This window comes from Triturus cristatus, chromosome 3_1 (assembly GCF_964204655.1).
Source record: "Triturus cristatus chromosome 3_1, aTriCri1.1, whole genome shotgun sequence".
Classification (NCBI taxonomy): Eukaryota; Metazoa; Chordata; class Amphibia; order Caudata; family Salamandridae; genus Triturus; species Triturus cristatus.
Window position 1 is genome coordinate 674045961 of NC_140583.1, and position 14053 is coordinate 674060013.

The 14053-nt window shown below is 49.8% G+C and overlaps 1 protein-coding gene across 6 annotated transcripts in view; it reads left to right on the top strand.

The window, feature by feature from the left end:
- Positions 1-14053, top strand: part of NAP1L4 (nucleosome assembly protein 1 like 4) — a 1162803-nt gene that overhangs the window by 510659 nt on the left and 638091 nt on the right. For all 6 annotated transcript variants that reach the window (XM_085644739.1, XM_085644737.1, XM_085644738.1 and 3 more), the window contains one exon: positions 7305-7376. In XM_085644739.1, coding sequence (XP_085500865.1) covers positions 7305-7376 — 72 coding nt within the window. The remainder of the gene's footprint in view (positions 1-7304; positions 7377-14053) is intronic.

Genomic DNA, 14053 nt, shown 5'->3' on the forward strand with positions numbered 1-14053 from the left:
ACAAATAAATCCTCAGATAATCAAAGTGTGTGCTATGTTATCTTGAAACAACTAGCAAATGTGGAAAATGAAGTAGCAGATGCATTGTGCGTAGAGTAGAAAGCATGCACTTAAGAGAATAGGAGAGAGTCTCAGCTGCTGTAGACGGTAGTAACCCTGAAATACCATGACTAGTCTGATTGAGAATGCAACATTTCAAAGCTTTTGTAGCAGACATTCATAACTCGGAATGCAGACTACAGTGCTTCCTTTTTCCTGGTATGGGACATTTGCCAGGAGTCTTTCAATTGATTTCCAAACTTTTGGCCAGGATGAAGGGCGAGCTGCTAAAAAAATCCCAACAACTCCTTTGGGGGGTCTAATCAGACATTCTTCACAAACTCGTTGATATGAAATCTTGCATGTTGACAATACATACACACACACACACACACACATCGCGACTCAGGTCATTATCGATTCTTTGATCATAAGCCAGGTGACATGGTTATGAAATTCTGAGAGCATGATTCTTGATACCAACATTTTTAACACAATAGACATTTGTCATCCACTGAAAGAATTTATAATTGGCTAGAGCTCTTTCATCCCTAAGTCATAATGTAAGAAGTGGAAGTAGTTTAGCTTTTGGTGCAAGGACATTGTGTTTCACCTTTTGACATCTCTTCTACATCCAGTGTTACTCTGTATCTGAAAGAAACACGCTAGTTTGATTCCTCACCTTAGAATATCCCCAGGCGTCAGGCTGGATCTGGAAAGGTTTTTGCAGCAATACCCCTTGCACGTCGCTAGGCGTCGTCTGCGGCTCCGCGACCGTCGTGGGCGTCGTGCGCCGGTATGACGTCGGCGGAGTACTTAGATGCCGCCCTCGCTCGCTGACGTCAGTTCTTCTTTTTTCCGCGCCAGTAAGCGCCGATCCGGGAAGAGCTTACCCCTAGTCATTTTTTGACTAACTTTTTTTACTCTTTTTGGTCTATCGACTCGACTCTGGTGCCGGTAGGATGCCTGGTTTTAAAGCCTGTGATGCCTGTCATCGCCTGATGTCGGTGACGGATCACCATCGCCGGTGCCTTTATTGCCTGGGGGCCGATCATGACGCGGAGTCGTGCCTCGATTGCCAGGCCTTGACATCGAAAGCTAGGCGGGAGCGGTCCCGTAAGCTTCTCGCGCTTCGGCACTCGGCTCCGCGCCGCTCTCGGTCCCGGTCCAGGAAGAGGTCCAAGGACCGATCGCGGAGCCGCAGCCATCGTCATCGCTCGTCGGGGTCTTCGGGTGAGTCGAAGCACCCCAAGAAGTCCAAGAGACGACATCGCTCTTCGGACTCCCCTCACCGGTCGCGCGACTCAGCCGAGGGTCAGGGTGGTCCCACCCCCGCGGTTCCGTCGTGTCCGTCCCCATACCCGTCTGTCCCTGAGACTGACGCGACTCCGGCGGAGGTCAGTGCCTTCCTCTCAGCCATGAGGGGCCTGGCTCCGCCGTCGACGCCTGTAGGCGCGCCTTCGGGCCCCGCAGGTTCGACTGGGCGACCTCGCGTGCCGGCGGCTCCGGTGCCGTCGACGGCTCCGGCCCCGACGCCGCAGGTCCCCGAGGGATCCAGGCCTGGATCTCGGTCGGCGCCGGTCGACCTCACGACGCCTCCTCCGCCGGCGCAGACACCGGTTCCACCTCCGACGCCGTCCCCGGATGACGTCGTTCCCCAGTTTATCCCCGGTCCGGGCCCGACGCCGGCAACGCGCCGCCCGGCGCCGCTGCCGGCGCCGATTGGTGAACGCTTCATCTACTGCCCGGCTCCGATCGTTCCTCCTGTTTATCGGGAATCGGATGGCGAGGGCGACTGGGAGGGGTCTGATGACCCTATGGCCGCTCAGGCCCAACTTTCTCAGGATTGGGCAGAGGAATTGGGGGATGCCAGCGGTCTGGATACCTCCCTGGACGCTCGTTTCATCTCTCCTCCGGCTGTGGCCTCGGAGGAGGGTGCAGCCTTCTCAGTGGTGCTGCGCAAGGCGGCCGAAGCCCTAGGGCTCGAGTTGCCTGCTGTGGCCGTGAGGACTGACGTCCTCACTGAGGTCCTTCAACCGACAGCAAGCTCCACTGAGCCTCTGCTGCAGTTTAATGAGGCCCTCATTGTCGTTCTGCAGGACACTTGGTCCAAGCCCTCCACAGTCCCTCCTGTGGACCGGAACGTTGCCCGGCGCCACCGCCCTGCTCCGGGCGACCCCAGTTTCCTCTCCCAACACCCCACCCCGAGAGTCTGGTTATCCAGGCCTCAACCTCCCAATCCTCCTTCCCGTCCGCTCCTCCGGATCCGGAATCCAAGAGGTTGGAACAGTTTGGCAAGAAACTGTTCTCGTCCCTGAGTTTGGGACTGCGGTCTTTAAATACCGCTTGCCTTTTGGACCGTTATTCCCACTCTCTGTGGGATACGGTGGAGGAGGTGCTGCCCTTGTGCCCGGTGGAGGGCCGGGCACGACTCGCTTAAGCACTTGCTGACAGTCGAGATGCAGCACAGCATGCCATACGGTGTGGACTTGACACCACTGGGTCGGGCAATTTCCACCATGGTGGCGCTTCAGCGTCATGCCTGGCTGAGGTCCACGTCATTTTCGGGGGATGTCCAGAGTTCCCTCATGGACATGCCCTTTGATGGCACTCGCCTTTTTGGTGAGAAGGCGGACAGTGCGCTGGCTCGGTTCAAGGACTCCCGGGCCACGGCCAAGTCATTGGGTCTTTCGGCCCCGCGGCCTCAAACTTCCGCCTTTCGTCCCTTTCATGGCCAAGGAAGGGGCGCCTCCTCACGTCCGCCGAACCAACCTGCATGCGGTCGCGGACGTGGATTCCACCGAGGCGGTACTGGAGGTCAACGTGCCGGTCAGTCCACATCCACCCCAGCAGCATCCGCCTCTAAGCCCTCCTAGTCCGCGCTTTCAGGCCCATTCAACGCCAGTGGGCGGCAGAGTTCTCCATCACCTGCTCCACTGGCGCTCCATCACGTCGGACAGGTGGGTGCTGCAAATCGTCCGAAGGGGCTACTCCCTCCCCTTCGAGACGACCCCTCCAGCCATGCCACCGCTGAACCACCGTATGTTGGGGGCTCATTTGCATCTTCTACGAGAGGAAGTTTCGGCCCTCTTGGCCAAAGAGGCCGTCGAGCTCGTTCCTGGTCCAGAAGTAGTTTGTGGTTGTTATTCCCACTACTTTCTGGTTCCCAAGAAGGGCAAAGTGGGCCTACGCCCGATCTTGGACCTCAGGAGCGTCAACGCCTTCCTCCGGAAGGACTGGTTCAAGATGCTCACTTTAGCTCAGGTTCTGGCTGCCCTAGACCCTGGAGACTGGATGGTAGCGTTGGACTTGCAGGACCCCTATTTCCACACCCCCGTCCTGCCGGCCCACCGACGTTACCTGCGGTTCACGGTGGGTCAGGAGCACTTTCAGTTCACCGTGCTCCCCTTCGGCCACACCAGTGCCCCTCGGGTGTTCACGAAAGTGATGGCGGTGGTCGCAGCTCATCTGCGCAGATCAGGGGTTCCAGTCTTCCCCTATCTCGACGACTGGCTGTTGAAGGCGGGCTCGCCCCATCAAGTTGTCTCCCACCTCCAGACTACGGCCGACCTCCTGCACTCGCTGGGGTTCTCCATCTATGTGCCGAAGTCGCACCTGAGTCCCTCCCAGAAGCTCCTTTTCATTGGAGCGGTTCTCGATTCGGCGCAGTTCCGGGTCTATCCGCCGGAACAGCTGGTCTGGGACATTCAGGCCCTGATTTCCATCTTCCGGCCTTTGTCCTGGGTTTCGGTCAGGTTGGTGCTGCGGCTTCTGGGGCTGATGGCCTACTGCATCCTGTTGGTACCTCACGCCAGGTGGCGGATGCGGGCTCTGCAGTGGGACCTGAAGTTTCAGTGGCCCCAGCATCGAGGCAACTTGTCCGACCATGTCCTGATCTCGGAGGGCACTGCGAACCACCTGCAGTGGTGGCTCACGAATCGCGATTGGGTCAGCGGCAGATCCCTCTCCCTTCCCCAACCGGAGCATGTCGTAGTGACGGATGCGTCCCTCCTGGGATGGGGAGGCCATATGGGAGAGGCGGAGATCAGAGGACTCTGGTCTCCGGCGGAGACTCTGCTCCATATCAACCTATTGGAGCTGAGGGCGATCCGACTTGCACTGAAGGCCTTCCTTCCCTCTGTCCGGGGAAGTGTCGTGCAGGTGTTCACGGACAACACCACCGCCATGTGGTATTGCAACAAACAGGGCGGGGTGGGGTCGTGGACCCTTTGTCAGGAGGCTCTGCGCCTCTGGACATGGCTGGCACATCAGGGCACCACCCTGGTGGTTCAACATCTGTCGGGCTCTCTGAACGCCAGAGCAGACGAACTCAGCCGCCGGTGCATGATGGATCACGAATTGTGTCTGAACTCAGACGTGGCGCAAGGTCTCTTTCTGCAGTGGGGAGAGCCTTGGTTAGATCTATTCACCACCGAAGAGAACGCGCAATGTCAGCAGTTCTGCACGTTGGAATTTCCAAGGCGGCACTCGCTCGGAGACGCTTTTCGTCGCGAGTGGAGTTGCGGTCTGTTGTACGCCTTTCCGCCTATACCACTTCTGCCCATAGTGCTGAAGAACATCAGGCGCGACCAGGCCCAAGTCATCTTGGTGGCTCCGGATTGGGCACGAAGGTACTGGTATCCCGAGCTACTCAGTATGCCCATCGATCCCCCGATACGACTGCCTCTTCAGGAGGACCTGCTGTCGCAGCAGCAGGGGACGGTCCTCCACCCGAACCTGTCCAGCCTCCACCTCCATGCGTGGAGATTGAGCGGCGGCAGTTGATGCCATTTGACTTGCCTCCTGAAGTCTGTGATGTCATTCTGGCAGCCAGGCGTCCCTCCACAAAGACGGTATACGCTTGCCGGTGGAACAAATTTGTGGCATGGTGCACAGCAAAGGCTGTGGATCCCCTTTCTGCCCCTCTTTCTGAGGTTCTCCTCTTTCTTCTTTCCTTGGCCCAGCAGGGCTCTGCTCTGGGCACCTTGAAGGGTTATCTTGCTGCAATCTCTGCCTTCTTAAGGCTTCCTGATCAGCCTTCACTTTTCAAGTCCCCTGTTGTCTCCCGTTTTCTCAAGGGCATTACTCATATGTTCCCTCCTATTCCATTCGTAATGCCTCAGTGGGACTTGAACCTTGTTCTTACTTTTCTGATGTGCGCTCCCTTTGAGCCCCTTCACAACTGTCCACTTCGTCTACTGACTCTGAAAACTGCCTTCCTGGTGGCTATCACCTCCGCTAGGCGGGTGAGTGAGCTCCAGGCTCTGTCAGCTAAGCCTCGCTTCCTTTCGGTTCATCCGGATAAGGTTGTCCTCCGGACCCGACCTTCTTTCCTTCCTAAAGTCGTGACTCCCTTTCACATCGGGCAATCTGTCACGCTGCCCACCTTCTTTCCGCATCCTTCAAAAGATGGAGAGGCTCCACCGTCTAGACCCAAAACGTGCGCTGTCCTTTTATTTGGCCCGCACAAACCAGTTCCGGGTGGACGACCAACTTTTTGTTGGATATGTAGGTGCGAAGAAGGGTAATGCTGTGCACAAGCGGACCATCTCGCGATGGGTCGTGTTGTCTATTAAAATCTGCTATTCTTTGGCGAAAAAGGTCCCTCCTGTTGGGCTGCGAGCCCATTCCACCCGGGCCACAGCAGCGACAACTGCCCTGGGACGGGGAGTCCCCTTGCAGGACATCTGTCAGGCAGCGACGTGGGCTTCACTGCACACGTTCGCCAAGCACTATTGCCTGGACAGCCAAGTCCAGAGAGATGGCCACTTTGGCCGTTCTGTTCTCCAGGACTTTCTGGTGTGATCTTGGTTCGCAGGCCCACCTCCGGGGTTGGTATTGCTGGGGTATCTATTCTAAGGTGAGGAATCTAACTAACGTGTTTCTTTCAGATGAACAAGTTACTTACCTTCGGTAACGATGTATCTGTAAGAAATATTAGTGAGTTAGATTCCTCACCGACCCACCCAGCCTCCCCGTTCTGCGAACCGACATCTAGGGTTAAGGTTCTCCCTTACAGGGCCCTTGATTTTTTTGGCACCAGTGTCGGTCTCTTGCATGGCTCAGCGTCCCTGGCGCGGAAACCTATGTAGAAGAACTGACGTCAGCGCGCGAGGGCGGCGTCTAAGTACTTCGACGTCATTCCGGCGCACGCCGACGGACGCAGAGCCGCAGACGACGCCTAGCGACGCGCAAGGGGTATTGCTGCAAAAATCTTTCCGGATCCATCCTGACGCCTGGGGATATTCTAAGGTGAGGAATCTAACTAACTAATGTTTCTTACAGATACATCGTTACCGAAGGTAAGTAACTTGTTCATTGTGCACGTACCTCATTCAGCCTTGATTGTTCTCCCTGAGTTCAGTAATAGTGATCTAGTCTACAAATGAAGCCAAATTAATCTTCTTATTTTTGAGCCATCAACAATTTTCTGACGGGATTGGATGTAATGTTGTTCAATTTCAAAGGGCATTCCCTTGGAGCACATGTAGGACGACAATTTGAATGGTATTTGCTAATGCAATAAACATGAAAGATGGGTCAGTGAGATTCAAATATTCTTGGTCAAAGAGCCACAAATTATATTGTGCTTCAGGAAAAATCCTGCTATTATCTCATCGGGTATATCAGATGGGTGTCTTAAACAATTTATAAATATTCATAGACTCTTTCAGCATTATTTGTCTCCTTGGAAAAAATAGTTGCACGCATTGGCTGTGTAAAGGCCCGTATTTAAAGACTAGACCAGTTGACATTAGCAAAACAGTTTTTGGGCTAATTTAATCAGGTTTTGAAAAACTCTGTAATATGCAAATAAGGAACTCCTCGCTGACAGCAGCACTGCAGACCAACCCCAGAAACAATACCCTGAGCAGAGCCCAAAATTGTTACGAAGCATAAGTCTCTTATGCATTGTCTCCTTGTTAACCACATTTTATTAATTGATTACCACAAAACTATTGTTTTGTCTCAGATCCTTCTTTTCTACAGATTCTAAGTTTGTATCAGCAAACTGGAATTGTTTGTAGAAATGAACTCCTGCTCAGTGAACCAGACTCCGGCCCACTAAGTCACTGAACATCTGTTTGTTGTATAATGTTACTGTTTTTGGCTCCGACAGTAACCACTCGGATGGTTGTGCATGTGGTACCCCCAAATCGAGAGCCATAATTTGCAAATGGTCCACTCTATGCAAATTTAAAAATGTGTTGTAAATAGCATTATCAGCATCTGTTTGAACACTTGGGATCCTTTCTTATTTTAAGGAATACGATGAACCAATTTTGAAGCACTTGCAAGACATTAAAGTGAAGTTCTCCGACCCAGGCCAACCTATGGTGAGTTAAAGTGCTAAATATATTTTATGTTGTTTTGGTTTAATTGTTTATCCTTAAATAGTTGGATTGGGGGGCTTGTCAAAAAAGCTTAAAAGGACACCGTGCAATGAAGGTGAGAGATTTCAGAGTGATTAAAAATAAGTGATTCTCAGTGAAACTGCAGAAATGTGGCAGGTAAAAACTCTTGGTTGTTCCCTGTTTTTAGGTTTAGACCTCTGGAGCACATCTTCAACACCAGTGCCGCTGTAAATCTGCCCATCTGATTTCATGTTTTTCTAACAGCATTGTTACGTATTGGATTTGAATAGTGCTATAGATGATGAGCTAGAAAAGTGACAAATCCTTTTTGCCATTTATCCAGTAAAAGTCTTTAAGTATATATTTAGCTTGTTATCTGAAAAATTACAATAGGATTTTATCATTGCAGACTCAAGATTGCAGCTCTGCATTGGTGAAACCTAAAATAAGCACACCTTTATTTAATCTATTCTCATAGCTTTCCATGTGGCCAGTTCACACTTTGGGTACATGCAAGGGAGACCGTTTTGTACCACCCCTTTAGACTGTTTGCAAAGCGTGAAACAGGCAGATGAGACCACTATAAGCTGTCAGTTCTTCACCATGATGGTGAAGGAACGCTGTATCAGTACATAGCTGCCTCTCAGACCTATTTGCAAAGTGTGAAAATGCCAGCAGGACATCTGTGATCTGTCTCCTTTTCCAGCCCCATGAGATTGAAAGAAGGCCATGATAGCTGATAGCTGCCCTCATGTCCTGGTGATAATTTGCTATGAGCTGGACTGTCCCTCTTTTTAGGTCTCACCTGAGCCAGCACGCATGCGCTGCTCTGCAAGGCTTCTGTAAGGACTTTCAACTCTGCGTGTGGCTGACCCAGTGCCCCCGGGGCCGCAGGGCACTCAGGGACCCTCGTAAAAGGGCCAGTTAATGCCCTACGCCGTGGACCACAGCCCCTTTAGATGTAGGGTGCAGAGTAAGCAGGGACAGGCACCCTTTAATGACACCCTCTTCAAAATAATTAAACTGCAGGGGGGTCTGTAAGCAGGCACGGGGGGCATTTCTTTAAATTCCTATATTTTAAGATTGGACCCAAGCAGACACACACGTAACCTGCAAGCACAGAGGAGCAGGTGCTCTACCTCAGTCTGTTCTGTACGGGGGCCAATAACTGCAAATGATTCCTAATTAATAGACAAAGAAGAAATGCGTCATACCGTTCTTTACAAAATATTAAAACATGTATTATGATGAACCTTTTCATCTCTGTCCCAAGTGGTCAGTTTCCCACTCTTTTCCTGATTAAATGTCCATGGCTGCTCCAAGTGCTGGACTTTCACCTCTGACCAATTGATCACATTTCACTTCCAGTCCCAAGTGTTGATCATCCGTCTTCATCTCAAGAGTTAGCTTTCCATCTGCGTTCCAGGAGCCAAATTTCCTCTCCTATCCCAAATGTTTGATTTCGCTCCCTCTCCTGGCTCTCACATGTCCATCTTCCAGGGGTTAGATATCATCTGAATGTCAGCAGTTGGAATTTTCCAGTCCCATGTGTCAACCTCTCATGTCAGCCAAAGGTCCCAGACTTCCACAAATGTCATGTAGCACATTGCTCCATAACTCCCAGATATAAGAACCTGTAAATTCCAAGTGTCCGGTAGATGCAGTCTTGCCGGGTCCACCTTCGCTGTCAGATGGAGCAGGAATTCCACAACACATCTAGATCTCGTGGGCCAGAGGAAGCCTCGTCACTATCCACACCAGCTCCCCAAATAACTGTGTCTCTTATCCACTGGGAAACTTTCAATAGGCTCCAACATTCCAGGTGTCGTCAGGTCCATGAGGCAATACTCGATTAGCGGCGCGTTCATGGGCCAATTTGGGGGGGAATGTGCTTTAACTTTTATGTATGTGCTTTCACACACACAAACACACATAGCCAAATGTATACACCAGTGCAAGTATTCACATACTCACAATTACAATCTGTTTTATTTTCTAATGAGCTTTTATACTTTTGTGGTGTTTGGATAAGCGGCGCGTTAAGGGGCCATGTGTTTTTTTTTTTTTTCCTAATGCCCCTTGATCAGCGTCGCGTTCAGGGGCCATCTGTTTTTTTTTTCCTTTTGTGCTTTAACTTTTGTGTTTGTGCTTTCACACACACAAACACATATAGCCAATTGTGTACACCAGTGCACGTATTCACATACTCACAATAACATGCACACACATGCTTACACAACCTCTTGCACGAGATCTACCGCTAAAAGAAGCACGTGCTGGGCTGCTTTGTAGCGATTCTTTGAGTGGACAGCTTCTTTGTCAGTAACATGCGTTTAAGATTACGTACGTTATTGCGCGACGCAGGTCTATTTTATATTGAAATGCACATAGGCGTGCACTTTGTGTATTAATTGGTGCTACTGAACCTGGCAGCAGTTTGTAATGAACTAATTCCTGTGCTAGCCTTCACGTCACCGCTGGCGCTTTACCACCTGAATAATGAGCCCAAAATATCATGGCATAAAGATATTGTAGCTAGAATACAGACAACAAAAATATCACACAGGTAAAGTATATGTAGATAGACAGTTTACTAACACACAAACACAGCCACATGTATACACCAGTGCACGTATTCGCATACTCAGGATTTCATGCACTAACTCTCGCACTAACTGACTCTCTCACTAACTAAATCTCTCACTAACTCTCTCACTATCTCTCACTAACTAACTAACCTTCACTCTCATGTTATTTATACCCACCCCTTTAACCCCTTTAACCCCTTCGCCGCTGCACAAATTTTGCCGCGGTGCTGGGGGGGGTTCGGGGTGAGCGCAGCGCCGCCATGCTCGTGACGGAACCACTCCGTCATGAGCCACGGGCGCGCTGTGCTCATGACGGAGTGGTTCCGTCACAACTCCGCCCACTTGCATTGTTCGCCCGCACAGGCGGGGAATCAGCGCCGCGTGGGCGGAGCGGCCGCAACGGCCGCAGCATGACGGAACCACTCCGTCATGAGCACACGGCGCCCGTGGCTCATGACTGAGTAGTTCCGTCATGAGCAGGCAAGGGGTTAATAATAAAAACCATAATAAGCAACCATTGGGACAGACAGATACAAGTTGACAGCATTCAAACAGCAAAAAAAGCTTGTCATTAATTATTATTAATACTTTTATAATATAGTCTTTCTGTTGTACATAATACTTTTCTTGGTCATATCCAAGGTAACAAAAATGCTTCTCACACATCTTTATTATATCTTTTCAGCATACTGCAAACTTCTATACAACACAGCTTAAAAAGAAACAGAAAGTTAATATCCATTCCATTCCATTATTAGTCTTTATTTCGGCAGCAAAGGCCATAAAAGCAACATATAGTATCACAAATTACAGTTAAAATAAAGACATAAAATCACATTTACAATTATAAAAGGAAAAAAAAAAAATTTCAAAAGTTCAGTCATCAAAAGAAACTTAGTGTAGAACTACAAGAAATGCCTACGCTTTAACCACATTGCGTTTAAAAACCGGGAGACTGCAAAAACTGTAGGGGGGTGAGTGTCATGTTTGAGGACTCTCAGTGCATACTCACACTCTCTGAAACCCAGGTTATTACAAATGGGTTTAACCCAGCGTTTTCTTTGAGAGAAGTAGGTAGGACAAAAAAAGAGAACGTGTTTTTCGTCCTCCATACTGTGTCCGCAAGCTGGACAGGATGTATTATGAGTTGAGTCCCACCTAGAGGTAAACGATCTGAGTGGCAAACAGCCCAATCTGAATTGGCAGTAAAGCTTCCTGGCTGCAGGTGGGCTGACCAAGTCTAGATATTCCTCCTTCCTGTAGGTGTCTTTAATTTGGAGGAACTCGATCGTCAGCCTCCCCAACTCAGAATGTTCATGTAGACACGTGAGATTGTAATTTTTGACCTGGGCGATCAGTTTTGCTTTAGGTAAGGCCAGGCACGAAACCTCCGGGGAGGTCCATAATTCTGGTAAGCCAATCTTGGTACATGAGTCTTTGACAAAACTTAGCCAGGGGATGTTCTTGTGCCTTAACTGAGGCCAGACCCCCAGAAGTTCCTCCCGGTAAGAGGCTAACTCTGCATTAGACCAGAGCCGCTTCCAATATACCAATGGGCGCAACATTACCACTTGTTCCAGTGGTACTAGGCCAAAATCCAGCCTGACGGGGATCAGCGGGGTGCTGGGGGGGTAAACCCAACAGACTCCTCATAAAAGAGTTTTCGATCCTGGTCAGGCTGCAGATTCTGGAGTGACCCCACAATTCTGCCCCGTAGATGGACGCCGCTCTCACTTGGGTCCTATAAATTTCAATCGCTGGTCCCACCGGTTTCGAGACCAAGCCTCTAAATACTTGTGAAATTCCCCCCGTAGTTTGAGCAAGTTTTAGGGCGGAATTGGCAATTTGGCCCCCCCATCCAAAATTTTCCTGTAACATGATCAACGGCCGCAGCATGATGGAACCACTCCGTCATGAGCACACGGCGCCCGTGGCTCATGACTGAGTAGTTCCGTCATGAGCAGGCAAGGGGTTAATAATAAAAACCATAATAAGCAACCATTGGGACAGACAGATACAAGTTGACAGCATTCAAACAGCAAAAAAAGCTTGTCATTAATTATTATTAATACTTTTATAATATAGTCTTTCTGTTGTACATAATACTTTTCTTGGTCATATCCAAGGTAACAAAAATGCTTCTCACACATCTTTATTATAACTTTTCAGCATACTGCAAACTTCTATACAACACAGCTTAAAAAGAAACAGAAAGTTAATATCTCTGCCTAAACAGTTATTAGTTCCCAAAGGCGAGACCTATTGGCTATGCCAATGCTTGTTTTTATTTTTAAGGCTGTAGGAGTGCTGGGACTATTGATGGTTAAATTGCTCTCTTTGCAAACGTGAAAATAACAGAGGGCCCGGTGTTAATTGTCCGTGACCCATATGCCCTCTGACATCTAGCACCCCTATACACCCACATCAGACAGCCACACACCCGTCAAACACCCACACAACGAGACATCCACTCTCCCATTATAAACCATGCAGCGTCTGTTATATGCCTTGACTACCACCATCCTACAGCCACACACCTGCTGTCAAACACCCAACATTAGATGCAATCTACCCATCTCTATAAAGCCAAATACCCACTGTCATACACTGTCACACCCATCATCATAGATTCTCACAGCCACCTTCTACGTCACAACCACCATTATACGTTCACACAGCCATAATAATTCCACTCATTTACTATCCACTGACTGATACGTCCACACGCCCATCATAATACACCCACATTATACGACCACACACCAAGCAACAAACAAGGCACTGACAGAAAGAAAAAAAAAATATATTTTTTTATTTTAAATGAACATGCAGCTACAGTACTACATGAATGCCATCAAAAAGTGCACATGAATGACCATATGGTTTGACATCGATCTTTATTCTTGTTGTTGTTACAAATCATGAAGCACCGCATACAAGTGAAGTGCAACAATAGATGTGTAGGATCTGGGTTTAAAAAGAGTTTATATGATCGAGACTTAAAGACGATGATTCCTTATCTTGGAATTATTCACAGGTATCGAACTAGATCCAGACTTTTTGTGACCAGTACCCCTGCATGCCGCTAGGTGGTATGGGGTCGTCTGCTTCGTCCACACCAGCAGTGATGTTCCCGGTGCCTATATAGGCACCACGCCAGCTTGTTGATGTCAGATCCAGAGAGAGCTATCCCTGTCATTTTTTGACTGTCTTTTTATGACTTTTTGTAGAAGTTTTTTGAGACTTGTCTCCTGGTTTGGCAGGCATGTCAACGAGGAAGGATAGAATCAAGCCCTGTGGCGCCTATCGGCGACAAATATTGGTAACGGATTCGCACCTAGTCTGTTTCTGGTGTCTTGAGAGTGACTAGGATGCTAAGACCTGCGTTGAATGTTGCACCATGCACACCAAGGCCTTGAGGGAGTGTTCCCTAAAGCTCCTTGTCGCTCGATGTGCGACACCGCAACGGTCTCGATTCCGGTCAAGAAAAAGGTGCCGGGATCGGTCTCTGAGCCATCGACCTTCATTGCAGTCAGTCATCCTATACCAGTTAATCCCACAAGATGAAAAACAGCAAAAAGTTGACTGTCTTCAACTTTACCCCATCCGTCGAAGTCATCTAACGAGACATAGGAGCAGCGTCATTCAAGACCTGGCTTCGCAGTCGAGTCTGTGCTTGGGCCGACTCCCTGTGTTCCCAAGATTCCGGGAGTCCAAGCGACCCTCGCCCAAACCGAGAATTTTATGAGGCTGTGCACCTCCTAATTGGGCAGCCTGTCCCCGCTCGAGCGCCTTCAGGTTCATGAGAAATCCCTACTGGATCCCCGCCGGCAGGTCAGTCCTTAGCGCCAGTCGTGTCCCTTGGATCCACATATGGATCCGAACCGGTACGGGTCAAGCCATCTCAACCTTCCCTGATGCCGGCCCCACTGCCGATGCTCCTGGTGCAGCTGGCGCCCTCAGGTGGCGCCATCCCCATTCTTAACTCCTACACGGAGCCGGAGTGGCGTTGTGTGATGCTGACTCCAGTGCTGACTGCAGCCATTCTCTCCAGTCCAGATCCTGAGTACT